General features: G+C 37.9%; 1 protein-coding gene across 2 annotated transcripts in view; it reads right to left on the bottom strand.

Moving 5' to 3' along the window:
* gpc5c (glypican 5c) overlaps positions 1-17,899 on the bottom strand; it is a 170,048-nt gene that overhangs the window by 117,424 nt on the left and 34,725 nt on the right. For both annotated transcript variants that reach the window (XM_051912305.1, XM_051912316.1), the window contains exon 3: positions 6,876-7,594. In XM_051912305.1, coding sequence (XP_051768265.1) covers positions 6,876-7,594 — 719 coding nt within the window. The remainder of the gene's footprint in view (positions 1-6,875; positions 7,595-17,899) is intronic.

The following is a 17,899-nucleotide window of genomic DNA, read 5'->3' as shown; positions in this document are numbered from 1 at the left end:
AAAAAAGGAAATTCTTCTAAAGGTCATTCTTCTGTCATAACATCTTAATCCAGTTACATTACAATCTAAGTCAATATCTGAAGGATAGTGTTATGATACTGTACTAGTTAAATTTGAATCAATCCAATGTCAGTGGGAGTTAACAAACATACTTACATTTACCAGTATCATGACTCAGCAGCTTTCAAAATAGATTAGCTTTCTAGAAATAAGTTATAATAATTTTCTTGGGGTGAAGTGAAGTGAAAAATTAAAATAAAATTGAAATCCTCATGACAATATAGTGATATAATTTTCTATTACATTCCTGATGAATAAAAATAAATCAAATGTATATACACACTTATGCGATTTTTATTTATCAGGCATGAGTTTAAAATAGCTATGTTTATGTCTGATATACTAATTTTAAGCTTTAGTTCCTGTGAAATATGGATCACTTTCTCTCCTGGCTGTTGAAGTTCACAGAACTGGTCTAATGCCACATATTAACAAAGAGTGCATTTATATAAAATGTCATGTGACCTATCTGGTTGTCAGCGAAGAGCTGCATAAATCAGGATCAGAGCTGATCGGATTCCTCTTTCCTTCCAATTCCAGAACCACCACCTTTCCAGACCCATTTAGCTATTCCAATATTAAACTCTTCTGACCCAAACTCAAACACAACTGAATGTTTAAATTCAAAGATTCTTAAAATATCTCCTCCCATATTTATAATCCAAACATTTCTAGACAGATTCTCATTTCCTCCTAATTACTCATATCAAATGGACCCTAAGTCCATAAAGTCCTAGTGCATCAATGCACATAATAATTTCCTGTATTCATAAATTTGTGTTCACAGGAATGATTATATGGTACCAAGAGACGAATACTGCACACTCAGCAAGGGTAATGACCGAAAAGGAACAAGAATAAGAGAAAAAACATAAGTGGGGGGCTTTCTCTTTCACTACAGTCATTCTCTGCATCAGAAATAAATTGCTCCGCCGAGGGTTACAAACTTGGTGAGGTAATTGATTCCTCACTTTTCACTCGGAAAGATGAATTTGTGGAGGGATAGTGTGATAAGGCACTTTCCATGAACAGGGTACAAAATAGGGCCTGAAACACTTTCAGTATTTTAGGCCCTGTATAAAGTGATATATAGTACTTATAGGAGTCAAAATAAATATTATAATGATTATATGCGTTCTGTTATTTTGTGAGGATTGCAAATTTTTTACAAAATTCAAAATTTAAGCTTAAAACACTGATAAAAAATAAAATAAAATGAAATAAAATAAAAATATCGTTTTCTGCTAGGTTCATACCACAATGAAAAAAAGTGAAGAGAAATAAAGCAATTAGGTAAATTAGAAAGAAAGAGAGAGAGAGAGAGAGAGAGAGAGAGAGAGAGAGATGCAGGACTCTTTTACTGACCCCTCTCTCATCGCTGTCTGTGTTCTGGGCTTTGGAAATCTTTTCTAATCCCAGGGGCCTTGTTTCCATTATCTAAAAAGCACAAGCTACTATTAAAATTCCTGTGTAAGACTGTAATTAGAGCCCTCAGTTAAACCTCGGAGGAAATAAGGTAGAGCAGCACATTAACTGCTCGGGACGGCGGATAATGAGTTATTACATTTTTCTCGTTTTTGTCTGATATGTGCTCATAGTTGTCAGCAGCCACTTTTAGGCACAGCACATATGGGTCACAGAAAGACTGTCTGCTTCAATGCTATAGCAACATTGAGACATAACAACACCTCAGGTGAACTCTGACCTCATGACTACAATTCCTTTCCATCTCCAATTGGGAAATAACATTGCGGTGTAAATCCTGTCGTTCCCTTCAGCAGTAGAATTATTAATGGACCTTAAACCTGTTGAAATATACAACAATCACTATGAAAACCCTCCAAATGTGGAGAAAATTACTGGAAGAGGGTAGAGAATGAATTTAAAGATGAGTTAAAAAGACAATATGACTGGGAACAAGGGATGAGAGAAAGTGAGGACAGAGACAAAGTATAATGAGCTTTCCAGATCTTAAACTTTTCCCATTTATAGCAAGGAATGTATGTATAAATAAATAAATATATTATATATTGCAGAATCTGCAAAATGTTAATTATTTTAACAAAATAGGAGAGATCATACAAAATGCATGTTATTTTTTTATTTAGTACTGTCCCGAATAAGATATTTTACATAAAAGATGCTTACAAAAAAAAAAAAAAAAAAGAAAAAAAAAAGCTGAATTTATAAAAATGACCCCGTTCAAATGTTGACATACCCTTGATTTGTAATACTGTGTGGCATTACTTGGATGGTCCATAACTGTTTGTTTTGTGATGGTTGTTCATGAGTCCCTTGATTCTCCTGAGCAGTTAAACTGCCCGACGTTCTTCAGAAAAATCCTCCAGGTCCCGCAAATTCTTTGGTTTTCCAGCATCTTAAGCATATTTGAACCCTTTCCAGCAGTGACTATATGATTTTAAGATTCATCTCTTCACACTGAGGACAACTGAGGGAGTCATACACAAGTATTACAAAAGGTTCAAACATTCACTGATGGTCCCGCAGGAAACATGATGCATTAAGAACCAGGGGGTGAAAACTTTTGAACAGTGTACATTTTTCTTATTTTGTTTAAAATAAGAAAATAACAAAATATATATATATTTAATTTCATTAATAAAAAAATAAAAATAATAATTAATTTAAAATAAAATTATTTCTTGCTTCATATAAAGAAAGATATTTATTTTTCAATTTTGCTCACCGACTGCATTTATTTATTTTTTTATCAAGAATACGGTAAAAACAGTAATATTATTAAATATCATTACAGTTTAAAATAACCGTTTTTTTTCATTGAATATATTTTAAAATGCAATTTATTCCTGTGATGGCCAAGCAGCAAATTACTTTACAGTCACATGATCCTTCAGAAATTATTTTTATTTATTATTTTGGTATTATTATTAGTAGTAGTAGTATTCTAAATGGTTATTTTTTGTTTGTTGTTTTAAGAGCCGATGCTTTCCTATAGGTGAGATGCATCTTGCGGCTTCAGAATTGGCAGCTGAATCCACTGCGGGGTGAGCAAAGATTTAGTGGCAAGTAAACAAGATATCCTTGATCACACCTACTGTATATGTTACTCTTTGGGTTATAAGGTCATATTTGATTTCAGATTTACCCTCCTCTAAGTGTCACGTAAAAACTGCATATTGAGTGGTTGGTCACTTCACCTGTCAGTCATACGGCCCCTTACTCTCTAAGTAGGCAGATCTTGGCCAGAATAAATATGCAAGACCTCTTACACCCGAAAAAGGGAAGAAAAGAAACAATAGAGGAAAGTTGAGTCTCTAATTGTATAACCAGCACTGACAGTCCAGAATTTAAAAAAAGACAATGAAAGGAATGTGCATTGCATGCAAGACACACACACATACACACACGTCATTACCCAAGTTCAGCTGGTATCACAGCCCTGCATCACCTAAACCTAATGGTACATGTGTATGACACCTGATCGTCAGGGATTTAAAACCACACACACTAAGACCACAGAGATGTAAAAAGACCCCAGTCCTCTTTTAAAAACTTCTCGATTTACTCTCACTCCCCTCGCCCCAGTCATACAGTGCTGGTCAATAGAACTCTTTCAGACATGCATGAGGGCAGCCAGCGCTGTCAGCACCTACAGTGTCTCGACAGACCTCTAAAACCTGATCCCAGAAAACACACACACACATACACTACACACGCAGCATGCCCTCTCAGGCAGCACACATGATCGGACAGCATGCCAACCACAATCCGTTTGGGAAAGTATCCCAGTGAAAATCAAACCATTGCTATAATTCCTCTAATAACATCTCGGCTTCACACACACACATTTGCAGAGAGCAGAGAAATCTACAGTTTATGATCTTTGGAAGGAGAATACAAAAATGAAAGAGGCGGAAAAATGTTGTGCATTATTTAAACAGAACCAAATACAGCTTATTCAGGAGATAAAAACACTAGGAGATAATACAAGCAGAGAATTGTGGGTAATAGAGTCTGTTATCAGGATGGTAGTCCTGTGGGGTTTCAGTCTCACTATTTTCTCTCAAACTCATTGCTTAGTGTAAAGAAAACAGTGAAGATTTACACACAGCAGCAGAGGAAAACAGAAATGGCCTGCCAGAAACAATCTCCAAGCTTTTTCCATAGTTTAATGCAGGATTCTATCCCCCGCAGAATTTGCAATTTTACTGGCTGAAAGAATCCGTTCAGTGCCTGATTAGAAAGACTACAAAATCACTTTATGATGTACATTGCCACTCAAAAGTTTAGGGTCAGAAAGAATTTTTAAAAATATACATTATTAAATTGAACAAAAGTGACAGTAAAGACATTTAACAAAAGAATAATTTCTGAAGGATGTGACACTGAAGACTAGAGTATTTGCAAGCTAATCAGTAAGCCTGCTACATGAGATTAGAATAATACCAACTAATTAGCCTACTAGCATATCCCTCACCATTTAGTAGCCTATACTTTTTTTAGCTACCACTGCTACGGAAGGATAACTGGAAATGCAATTATCTAGAAGATGACAATTGGGAACTGTATGCCAAAATGCAATGCACTCAACTTGACCTTTTAGTATGACAAATGAACATGAAGTTATATCAGCTGTGATTTTGAAACATCTTTCTTGACATATTATTTGATTGGACTGCAAAAAGAGTCACTGTTTATTTCCAGATTTCTATGCCACTGAAATAAAACATGCAATGCACTAACAATGTACCGTACTATTGTTTATATCATTGCATATTTCATACAGTTTCATGTTTTGTAAAATAAATAGCAGGCAACATACATGCTGCACAAAGTTAGTATTCCATTTCAAACATAGCCAAAGCCTATCATCACAATTCGGTTAAGCAATCACATTCTGCCCTTAAAGCAAATCAATCTTTAACATCTTCAAAATAAACACACTGGCAGAGAGTATAATGCCAGTATTCTAATGGAGTGTCACATTTAAAAGCATTTCAAAATAAAGTGACCTGGGTTCACTTCGGCCGGGTCTTTCCAATCCCATGAAGTGGCTTTGAAGTGTGAGTAAATGTTAGTTTGACTTAGCGTGTGATAAATGGACTTAGAGTTTAAAGCTAAGAGCATGTGTGTATGTCAGTGATAAATGTACAAACAAAATTCTGCCAAAATGTCCTGTTTCCAAACCCTCATTCAGACACTACACGATAACAGCAGCCTAAGAGACACGTTCGGACACACAGCACCAGAAGAATCTCGCAGAAGTAGTGAACTTGCCTGAACTTTCTGGATTTCCATGAGCTTTCAGATTTTCTGCAAATATTCTTGCTAAGATGAACTACAAAAGCACTTACAAGCAGTGTTGGGGGTAACGCATTACAAGTAACACGAGTTATGTAATCAGATTACTTTTTTCAAGTAATGATTTGTTTACAACAAAATATCTGAGTTACTATAAGCTTAATAAAGCCTGAACCTCATCGTCAGTACATCGTCAGGCGTATTTTTTAAACTCCATTGCTGATGCGAATAGCAAACAACTCTTACTGCACGCACCGCAAATTAATTTTAAAAATGGTAGTTGAAATAAAATGTTGCGTGGAGTCTACCAATCAAAATGCTGCGTGAACTCAACCAATCAGTATGTTCAGCACCCAAGTCCCACCCCCGAAAGTTCCTGAACTTTGAAAAAGTACAACTTAAGCCGCGTTTCCACTGAAATTACCTAGAACAATTTGTCCCAGGAACTTTTTTTTCCCTAGACCTGTAGCTGTCTGCGTTTCTATCATGGTCTAAAGTACCGTGAAGATTAAGTCCAATGAAGTAGGACTGCGCACAACTTTCCAGTTCCCTCTGGATTTCGTCCTCCTGAATTTTGAAAAAGTACTACCTCGTGAGCAGGGACTTTCTGAGGGGAACATTTTTACCTGGAACTTCATTTAGTCCCTACAGTCGAAACACACCCCAAAAAAGTACCACCCAAGTCCCTGGGAAAAGTTCCTGTGATGGAAACGTGGCTTAACTTGCATAAAACAGATTCAGTATTCCTCAAAATGAATAAAAAGTGAAATGCAAACTCAGAATATTACGCAAACCTGCAATAATTAAATACGTTAAAGGTAGGGTAGGCAGTTTCAGAGAGGCTAGAAATAACAAGATAGCTTTGAAAGCATAAGATCCCACCCTCCCTTCAGAGCATCTCCAAAGCCACGCCTCCTCCAAAACACAAGAACGTGCACAGCCAGAGCAAAGTCTGCAAAGTACACGAGAGACGGCGTTAAATTACTTCATGTCTCAAAGCACATAACATATGATGCTTTATTAACAATGTTCAGGACAACACCTGACATTTGATTAACAACACCGGAGGAGCACGTTCAGATAATGACTCACTAATAGTATGTATATATACAGCCGAACCTCTGTTCCAACAGTTTTTCCGGCATCCATCCACCACCCCAACTCCTCTCTCTCAATTATTACTATCCCAGCCAGGGATGGGGGAGTACTCTGGGTTCGGCCTAAATTCCGGGCTCAGAGCCCTCCTTCCTTGGACAGTATGCCAAATATGCATACTCTTTGTGCTTTCTGATTATATGTAAGTGCGAACTTGTGAATACAATAATAATGAACAAATAATGAATGAATAATGATGTGCACTGCTCTGAAGGAAAAGTAGGTTCGCTAGACGGAAAGCGGCACAATAATCGCTTTTCCTTGAGTATCTTGTTTTTATAATCTTTGGAAGCCGAAATCAAAATCGAAAATACCATTTAATTAATCTCACAGCCCTTTTACAGCATACAATTTGAACTATGCACACTGATACCCACCGTGGCAGTTAGCCTTGGCCCGTGGAGTTGAGCATAGAGAATGGCCTCCTCAACTTGACCTCTGATGCCCAGCAAAGCGAGCTCCAGGTTGTGTGCTCCAGCGACCATGTGTGTGAGATCCTGCAGCACGGTGACATACTGTCTCCATGGGTTGTGTAGCTCTGAGAGGCTGGCCAAGCACCCACGCATGACGTTGAGGCAGTAGCCGCTGCATGCCCGGATCAGGGTTAGCCCACGGCAATGAGAGCAGTAATGCATGCGCACCAGTGCACGCGTGCACTCTTTTGATAACTCCGCCGTGTCCGTAATGTTCATCACCTCTGACCCTACGCCGAGAGCCAAGCTGAGCACCCGCCCTGCCCGCAATGCGTCCGCAAGTGCCTTTGCCATCGCTTTTGGGTGCGGCCCAAAGGGGTTAACGTCCTGCCTCGTCATGCGGAGACAGTCGCCGAGCTGGTTGCCGTCAGAAGCATCTCCGCCGACGCTCCCGGCCATGCCAGGATTGACAATACGAGTGTGGACCAACGGGAAAAGACTGTCGAAGAAACAGTGCACAGCGGTTTCAACAGAGACGTTGCCGGTGCCTTGGAGGAAGCGGGATAGATCAGTAAAGAGGCAGACGATGTGAGGGGAGATGGACGACATGAGGGAAGAGTATGCGGTCTCGAACAGAGAGGTCAGGTGATTCTGAGAGAATGATATTAAAGACTGGAACGTATCTGAAAGAGAAAAAGAGAGAGAAGTCGAGATTTAAATTAGTGTAAACAAAAGACAAAAATCTCAAAATAAGAACATGCGCACAATACACACACACACACACAGTCTCAATACAAAATACAAGAAACATCTGAAGAGAGAACATTTGTTATTCATCTAACAGCTTTAAAGGTGAAGTGTGCAATTTCTAACCATTTGTTAGACAAATGAATAGATCCGCCTCAATGTCATTCTATTGGTTGAGCATTTACTGAACTATTGGTTTAAGCAGGGGTTCTCAAATCTGGCCCTCAAGGTCCATTTTTCCTGCAGAGTTTAGCTCCAACCCTAATCAAACACACCTAACCCAGCTAACCAAGGTCTTTGGGATTACTAGAAAGTTATAGGAAGGTGAGTTTGATCAAGGTTGGAGCTAAACCCTGGAGGAAAGTGGACCTCGAGGGCCAGAGTTGAGAACCCTATCATATTCTCCTCCATTTTGTCAAGTGCTGGGCTCAACTTTAATCAATCTATAGAAAAAGTGACAACAATAGCCATCTGAATAAATGTCTTTCAGTCTCACAATCATGCTATAGTCATGAGATCATTTGGGTATCATGTGCGTAATAGTTACTTGAATGTTAGACACACTCAAGAAAATCAAACTTGAATTTTTAACATGAGCATATATTGAAGTTTTGCACTATTTATATGGATTTTGAACACACACACACACACACACACACACCCTTGATAGTCAGTCTGGCAGGAAAACAGTCACAAAAAGTAAAAAAAAAAAAAAAAAAAAAAAAAAAAAACTCAAGGATTCAATGATAAATGTCAAAACTAAAGCTCCAAACTTTATTAGAAAAACCAATTAGGTCTTCACTGTCCAAAAAATAAATACTTTTTGTCCAGCACCAGTACCCAAGTTTTTTGGATGTGCACACCTATTTGATATTTTTTTCCTAAAAACTTTCCTAAAAACATGAGTCAGAGCATGGAAATGAACAAGAATGATTTGTTCACTTAAAAGTTCACTTTGTTAAAAAAACAAATCAACCAACAAACCATTAGATTGGTCTCGTCCTTTTAAAGCAATATTTCATTAAAATTCTGTCATCACTTTCTCACCTTTGTGTTTTTTGAAACCCATGACTTTCATCTGTGGAACACAAAAGGAGATATTTATAGCAGAGCGTCCAAGGCTAAACTGCTCTTATATACAATGAAAGTGGATGGTGACCATGGCTGTCAAGCAACAAGATTTACAAAGCAAGATTGTCAGACTTCCATTGCAGTCTGTTTCTCACACAATGCTATTGTACAGCTTCAGAAAACATGGAATATAGCACACAAGTCATATGGACTACTTTTACGGTGCTTTTTTTTGTCATTTTTGGAGCTTGACAGACCCTGTGCCGATTTACTTTCATTGTATGGAAAGAGCAACATGAACATCCTGTCTAACGTTCTGTTCCACAGAAGAAAGTTTAAAGATGAAACAGAAGTAGAGGCAGATCATCTTTTCCATACTGCGACATACATCCGAGTGTAACAGATTATCAAAAAAAGAAAAAAACATTTTGTGAAAAAAATGAAACATATGCATGAATTAACTGTTCACAATAAGATCTAGAATATACATTTAGAAAAAACAAACATAGGGCTATATATAACATATAGGGTTAATAACATATAACACAAAATATCATATAGGTATAGAGTTAGTTTGATTCCATGGCGACTTAAAACAAAATGAGGGTGAGCAAATGACAACAATTTTCATTTTCAGCTGAACTATTTCTTTTCAACCAGTCACAAAACTATTGAGTCACAGAAAGGACAGATAAAAGAGGCAAAAGAATTCTGTAGCTCTATTCTGTGGTTTTTCTGTGCCCTCTCTCTCTCATATACACAAACACACACGTGCCTAGACTTGTGTTTGGTCAGTGGTTTGTTAATGCAGGAGCTGCCTGTCTATTCAGCTGCGCTGTAATCGAGCATGACCACACACACACACACACACACACACACACACACACAGGCTGTACCCAGGGTGCCGTTCTCTCTAAGGCCACTGATGTCAGACTGAAGGCATGTTAGGGGATGGAGGAACAGCGGCAACTGGACCGAAACTGAGACCGGTCAACAGACATACATATATACACACTCGCGCACACACAGAAGCACAGCTCTCTATTTCACTCCATAAGCTGCGGAGGCTTCCATCAGTGCCGTCACAATGGACCAGGACAACAACTAAACTCCCCCAAATCACGACAGCTGTGGTCGAACACACTGCCCCCCATAAGGGGCCGTTCACACAGGATGTGTTCTGGCACTCTGTCTGCACTGTTTTTTTAATTGTAGGTCTATGCATGTCATACAGACCTCTTTATTGCTACATCGTATTTTGCTGTTTCAGAATTTCATACTATGAGCGTTACATTATAAAGATATCATGTTAAAAAGTTTACATTTTGTAACTTTAGTATTAAAACAATGGCCCAATCAGATAAAACTCAGAGCCTGGCAAACATCTTGAGCAGATAGGGTGTTGAATCTAACAACTATACTATATACCCTATATGCTCAAGATGTTTGCCAGGCTCTGAGTTTCTTCTGATTGGGCCATTGTTTTTTCTTCTGATATATGTGTGTGTGTGTGTGTGTGTGTGTGTGTGTGTGTGTGTGTGTGTGTGTGTGTGTGTGTGTGTGTGTGTGTGTGTGTGTGTGTGTGTGTGTGTGTGTGCAAAAAATGATATCTATCAAAAATTTCAGTCAGGATTCAGGCCACATAATAGCACAAAAACTGCAATTCTTAAAAATATAAATGACTTACTTTAACTTCTGACCAAGGCTGTATCTCAGTACTAGTTTTACTTGATCTTAGTGCTGCGTTCGACACTATAGATCATAAAATACTCTTATATCGCTACAATAGTATTCATGGACAGGCATTCAGGTGGTTTAGATCGTACTTATCAGACCATCACCATTTCTCTATTTAAACGGGGAAAAATCTAAGATAACGTCAGTAAATTATGGAGTGCCGCAAGGATCTGTGTTAGGCCCTCTGTTGTTTTCAATATATGTGCTGCCACGTGGTAATATAAGAAAACATTTCATTAGTTTCGACTGTTATGCAGATGATACTCAGTTATATATTTCAACACGACCAGATGAAATCTCCAAATTATCCAAGTTGGCAGAATGTGTTAAAGATATAAAATATTTGATGACCTGTAATTTTCTTCTGTTAAACTCAGATAAGACTGAGGTATTACTTATTGGACCAAAAACCTGTACACAGAATCTCTTAGAATACAATTTGCATTTAGAAGGATGTAGTGTTACTTCATCCTCTACAGTTAAAGGCCTGGTTGTTATATTAGACAGCAACTTGTTCTTTGAAAATCATATTTCATATGTTATAAAAAAATTTAAAAAAATCCTTCTTCCACCTCAGAAACATCACTAAGCTACAGAACATCTTTATCTGTTTCTGATGTAGAAAAGTTAGTTCATGCATTCATGACGTCTAGACTAGATTACTGTAATGCATTACTAGCTGGTTGTCCTGCATCCTCAATAAACAAGCTACAATTAGTCCAAAATGCAGCTGCTAGAGTTCTTACTAGGTCAAGAAAATATGATCGTATAACACCAATTTTATCATTTCTACATGGGTTACCTATTAAGTTTCGTATCAAATATAAAGTATTGCTACTGACCTATAAGGCCCTAAATGGTTTAGCTCCTGTGTATTTAACCAATCTTCTATCACCCTACAATCCATCACGCTCTTTAAGATAAAAAAAAAACTGGGTTAGGATTAGAAACTGGTTGTACCTAGAACCCTAGGGTTAGAAACTTGTACCTAGGATATCTAAGTCTACTAAAGGAGGGAGAGCATTTTCACATTTAGCTCCTAAACTCTGGAAGAGCCTTCCTGATAATGTTCAGAGAACAGACTCAATCACCCAGTTTAAATCTAGATTAAAGACGCATCTCTTTTGCCAAGCATTCATATTATGCATCTCTTCTCATAATCTTGTACTCTAGTTATATCAGATCAAATGAACATGATTATCTTTGGATGGATAATGTTATGAACAGCAGCTAGGCTAATTATTTTCCATTTGCTTCTCTGTTTTATCTTGGGATGCCCATTCCGAAGTAACTAGAGAGTATGTCAGCTCCAGTTGGATCCAGCCTCTTATGAAGACTTCAGATGCCTCAACACCTGTGAAGAGACCTATTTTTCCTTAGATATATACTGATTTGTGTGACTGATTTGCTGAAACTGTGGAAGAACCACACTGACTGGACTGTAATGACATTAAATTTTTTTTTTCACAAGAACATTACAGAGAGGTCAGTGATAGAAAGAAGAAACACGAAGGAGATTTGTGAAATGTCAGGGATTCAAACTCACTTTGCCCATATCAGCACCACAGCCTCCAGTGTCAGAGCACATGCAAACCACAAGGAAAAAAAGGAAAGAGAGTATTGTAGAAGGAGAAATTAAGGAGGCCACTTGCCATGTCCCGCTGTGTATTCGTGTCTGCATATGAACTGTAAATGTGCATGCCTGTGTGTGTGTGTGTGTGCGTGTGTATGTGTGCCCGTATAGGCGAGATGGTTGGAATGAGAGCAGCAAACCACAAGCAGAATGTGCCAGTGTAAGGTTACAGCATTTCAGAGGGCAGCCTCATGCCATGAACGCTCCGTAAAAACACCAGAAGTGGACAAGCAGACGGAGAAAGATACAGGGAGTTGAGAGAGGTGAATTTGTTTGGCTTTGAGGCCTCACGCCACAGCTCTTCTCTTTCACAAGAAAATACCATTTCAGTCTATTCTACTTCTACTTCTCGCTGTTTCTTTGTAATTATTTGTGAAATAAGCAATTGATCAGAGAAAATTGTTTCTACCTTTTTTTTTTTCTTTTTCCAGTGTGCATGTCTAAAGACAAGCTTTACTCAATGCACTTCTGCTGTTTTCAGGTGGAATTAGACACTAATTCCAGAAGAATCAGGGATGATCTATATGGAGCTGCAAAATGGGTGTTTAAACATAGGACAAAAAAAAAAAAAAAAGAAAGAAAGAAGGAGAGTTTCTCCCTTGAGAAACCCACCGAAAGGCTGACATTGCTCAGACAAGCACACGCAGCAAACTTAATGTCTTGTACAGAAACCAACAGTGATCTGACAGCTGGGAAAATGCTATCTGAAACCATTTGTTGCTCCATTAGTGCTTCACCATTAAAGCAGAACTGCCAGACATTGTTCATCTGATTTGTCAGAACTATTACTGGGCAAATTGCAAAGCTTTAAATGGCTTGTTTGGTTCATAGAACAGAGATACATACTCTATTACTGATTGTTTCTTTCGGTTTGCCCTAAAATTAAGACTGTTCAGAATGATGCTAACAATATTTTTGCAGTATGCAATATGTAAAATGTAGGGATGCTCCAATCGATCGGCATCGGCCGATAATCATATTCTATTGCTGCTTTCACTTGCTATCGGAAAATTCTTACTTCCCACTTCTTAAAGGGATAGTTCACCAAAAAATGAAAATTTGATGTTTATCTGCTTACCCCCCAGGGCATCCAAGATGTAGGTGACTTTGTTTCTTCAGTAGAACACAAATGATGATTTTTAACTCCAACCGTTGCAGTCTGTCAGTCGTATAATGCATGTCAATGGGAACACCATCTATAAGAGTCAAAAAAAACATGCACAGACAAATCCAAATTAAACCCTGCGGCTCGTGACGACACATTGATGTCCTAAGACACGAAACGATCGGTTTGTGCAAGAAACCGTACAGTATTTATATCATTTTTTTACCTCTAATACACCACTATGTCCAACTGCCTTGAGCGCACGCACGGCATCCGGTGCATGAGGTATGTACGCGCTCTGGCGTAGTTTAAAGTATTAGTCCACTTTCAAATAAAATTTTCCTGATAATTTACTCACCCCCATGTCATCCGAAATGTTCATGTCTGTCTTTCTTCGGTCGAAAAGAAATTAAAGTTTTTGATGAAAACATTCCAGGATTATTCTCCTTATAGTGGACTTCAATGCAGCTTCAAAGGGCTTTAAACGATACCAGACGAGGAATAAGGGTCTTATCTAGCGAAACGATTGGCCATTTTCTAAAAAAATACAAATGTATATGCTTTATAAACACAAATGATCGCCTTGCACGTGCTTCCACTTTCCGTATTCTTCAAAAAGCTTATGCTGTATGTCCCAGGCTTTCCTTATTCAACTTACGGAATGAACGCAGTGCCAGTTCTGTTTTTCCATAAGTAGAATAGGGAAGGCGTATGACATACAGCATAAGCTTTTTGAAGAATACAGAAAGCGGAAGCATGTGCAAGGTGATCATTTGTGTTTATAAAGCATATACAGTTGTATTTTTTTAGAAAATGACCGATCGTTTCGCTAGATAAGACCCTTATTCCACGTCTGGTATCGTTTAAAGCCCTTTGAAGCTGCACTGAAACTGTAATTTTGACCTTCAACCGTTTGGAGAGACCACTGAAGTCCACTATAAGGAGAATAATCCTGGAATGTTTTCATCAAAAACCTTAATTTCTTTTCGACCAAAGAAAGATAGACATGAACATCTTGGATGACATGGGGGTGAGTAAATTATCAGGAAAATTTAATTTGAAAGTGGACTAATCCTTTAAACTACGCCAGAGCGCATACACACCTCATGCACCGAATGCCATGCGCGCGCTCAAGGCAGTTGGACATAGTGGTGTATTAGAGGTAAAAAATTATATAAATACTGTTCGGTTTCTCGCACAAACCGATCGTTTCGTGTCTTAGGACATCAATGTGTCGTCACGAGCCCCAGGGTTTAATTTGGATTTGTCTGTGCATGTTTTTTTTGACTCTTATAGATGGTGTTCCCATTGACAAGCATTATACGACTGACAGACTGCAATGGTTGGAGTTAAAAATCATCATTTGTGTTCTACTGAAGAAACAAAGTCACCTACATCTTGGATGCCCAGGGGGTAAGCAGATAAACATCAAATTTTCATTTTTGGGTAAACTATCCCTTTAAGTCGTGATTACGAGCCCATCATAAGAGCCCAAGTGCTTTGTTGTCAGAAAGAACAGGAATCATGTAGGACACCAGGTTTATTCCTGCCTATTCACTGGGAAAATCTTATTAAAGTCAAAATGATATTTAGCGTCCCATTCATTGACAAACATATAAACATTCACAGCACTATCTAGATAGTTAGCTTGCTGACAATTCTGGAATTTCAGTCAAATACAGGCTATTTTTGCCGTGTATAAAACATACAGTACGCTTCAAATAATTATTATATGTAAATTTGCTCTACTTTAATGACAAGACAAGGCGATGTAGCTGTTGTGGAAAAAAGTAATAAAGAATATCAGTCACATCATCAATCGTTCTCCCCTCTGCCATGTTTAAAGTTTATGGCACACCCAGCTCGGGAACTTGGGTGTCAAAATAATAACCCCGAGCTCCCCAGAGGTAAATACGACTTGAGAGGGCATTCATGTCCCATTTTTAACTAGGAAACTCGTATTTACGATAATTCAGATAGCACGTAAAGATTGTTAGTCATTAATGACATTTTTCCACTGCATGGTACGGCTTGGTACAGGCTCATTTTTGCCGCTTTTCCACTGCATAGTACGGCCCGGTACGGCTCGGTATGGCTCACTTTAAATAGTACCACCTCGGTTAAGGTTCCAAGCAAGCCGTACAGATACTAAAATGTGATGTGTAAACACTGCAGATTACTGATTGGTCAGAGAGAATCATCACTACCAGCGTGGATTTGTGACACAAGACACCAAACCAAACGGCAGTAGAGATGGCGCAACTATAACTAGGGATGCACCGATACCAGTATCGGTATCGGGCCCGATACCAAGCTCATGTATTTGTACTCGTACTCGTAAAAATACCCCGATACCAAAGACCGATACCACACGTGACGTAACTGACAATTTTCTGTGCACAGAGACACTGCCGGCATCAGCAGAAACAATGTCAGCCTCAGGGGTGTGGAAATACTTCAAAATTAATGATGACAAACCACACTTTGTGAACTGCAAGCTTTCAATCACAATTCGTTATCAATTAGTGAATGACACAGACCAGAAGCACTCTCTCTCTGCTTTGTAACTTTGTAACTTCGCATTAGTAAACTCTCTCTCTTTCTTGCGCGCGATCCCAGTTCTCTCAGACAGCGTGCGATCGGTTCTCCTTGCGCCTGAATGGTGAAATGCACACATAGTTGTCAAAATGTCCATCGTATGGAGTATCTCACGTAAATACAATCTGTTATGGCTTAAGTGGACGTAAACATTTGGGTGAAAACAGGATGTGTGTCAGATATTACATCCGTGGATTCGTTCTTAAAGGGACAGTAGCCTAATAATGTTAATAAAACAACAAGATGTTAAATAAATGTATACATGGTAAATAAACATACTGTATCTGAAAAACAAGTTTATTTAATTTGTATCTCTATAGTATTTGTTGTATTGTTAATAATTTGTAAATTTCTTTTTATATAACAATTATATATATTGGTAATTATGCCACTTGAAGGTTATTGGACACTGCGAAATTTTTGTTCTCTGAGTTTGTGACAAGCACATAAAAATTATTACTTTTTTCAATGGAGTAATAATAAAGAAGCTGTCCTACATTCATTAGTCTCACTGTGTTGTGCTTGGAAAACTGACAAATCACCAAAAAAAATAAAAAAATAAAAAAATTAATAAATGTATAGGCATCGGTATCGGTATCGGCGAGTACCAGAAAAAAAATATCAGTACTCGTACTTGGTCCTTAAAAAATGGTACCGGTGCATCCCTAACTATAACGATAGGTCTATAATCCCACCCACTTTGAAGAGGTGCTAAACTGCAGTGGAAAAGCAAACCGAGCAAAAGTAAAGCGAACCGAGCCATGATGCTTTACTTTGCGCCTTAATTTTGGCTGATCTCACGAACCGATCACTATTTTATTCCGTAAAACCATGAAAGTTGCCGCCAACGCTCATGCAAATAGTGTACAGATTAGGCTTTTGCACCACATTCTGCTTTGTAACTTCGCGAAACATTAGTAAACCATAGTAAATCACACATCTTTATTCTTGATTCAAACGAGTACACTCGACATAACATGATGCGTGGATCTTGTGAAAATCATCACGGAGTGACATGACACGCTGCTTTTCCTAAAGGTATAGGACTTCTGGGAGAAAGTATAAATGTTACAATTTAGCACTAAACAAAATAATATACATGTAGAATAAAAATGCATGACTGCATTTGGCTGTTTTTTTTTGTTTGTTTTTGTTTTTGTTTTGTTTTTTAGCAAACAAAACATCAAAATTCAGTTAAAAAATAACAAATGAATAATATTAATGCAAATGCTAAATGGTATGCTGAATAACATGAGTTAAAAGGGACATTTTTCAGATTTAGTGTGTGATGGAATTTTTAAAACTAATTATTATGAACTAACATTTCTTTCTCCAACAGGCCTAACAAGTTAACTTTGAAAATAGAGAAATAGTCACTAGGACTGTGTGTTGTAACAGTGGAAAATTTTGCTGTGCTTGCTAGACAGCATCCTTCTAGATATAAAAAAGTCTATAAAAATTGTTTTGACCTATTGAGTAATCAGTGAACTATTAACCAAGTGATTTTTGATGATTCTGTGATTCAGTTGCTCTAATCTAAATTTACTCTGCCAGTAAGCGTGGCAGAGGAACTATGTTGTTTTTTTAAAATCTGAACCAATCATATTAAGACTGGTGATTATGAGTAATGGATGTTATACTGACTGTGAGATGTACCTGAAATCCTATAAAACCTGCTGTATTCTTTTGACTGGAGAGATTCTCTGAGATTGATGAGAACTCTCTCGGCCGTGATTGGATTAAAGGCATTCAAGGACAACTGGAGTCTCTGTTTTTGTGCAGCGCTGCAACTTAGACACTTGAAATCTATCTCCCAGGTTTAGTGTCAAAAAGGGTCAAGACGTTGACCCACTCAGCCATTAAATTATTTATTTATTTTCACTTTATGTAAGAGCAAACCCAAATTCGGTTATAATAAGCAGACATTGAAAGACTAAACATCAGCCATAATTTTTATCAAGTCTTTCTCAACTCATTATTTGATCAGCTGCTGAAAGTTAAGTCATCTTTATACAAAATTTTTATTAAAAATCCCCAAAATAATCATATTTATTTCTGAGATGACTAATGGCACCACTCTCTATTGCATGAAGTTCG

The sequence above is a fragment of the Ctenopharyngodon idella genome, chromosome 2 (assembly GCF_019924925.1).
Source record: "Ctenopharyngodon idella isolate HZGC_01 chromosome 2, HZGC01, whole genome shotgun sequence".
Lineage (NCBI taxonomy): Eukaryota > Metazoa > Chordata > Actinopteri > Cypriniformes > Xenocyprididae > Ctenopharyngodon > Ctenopharyngodon idella.
The sequence above is the reverse complement of the archived record's forward strand: the minus strand, read 5'-3'. Positions and strand labels throughout refer to the sequence as shown.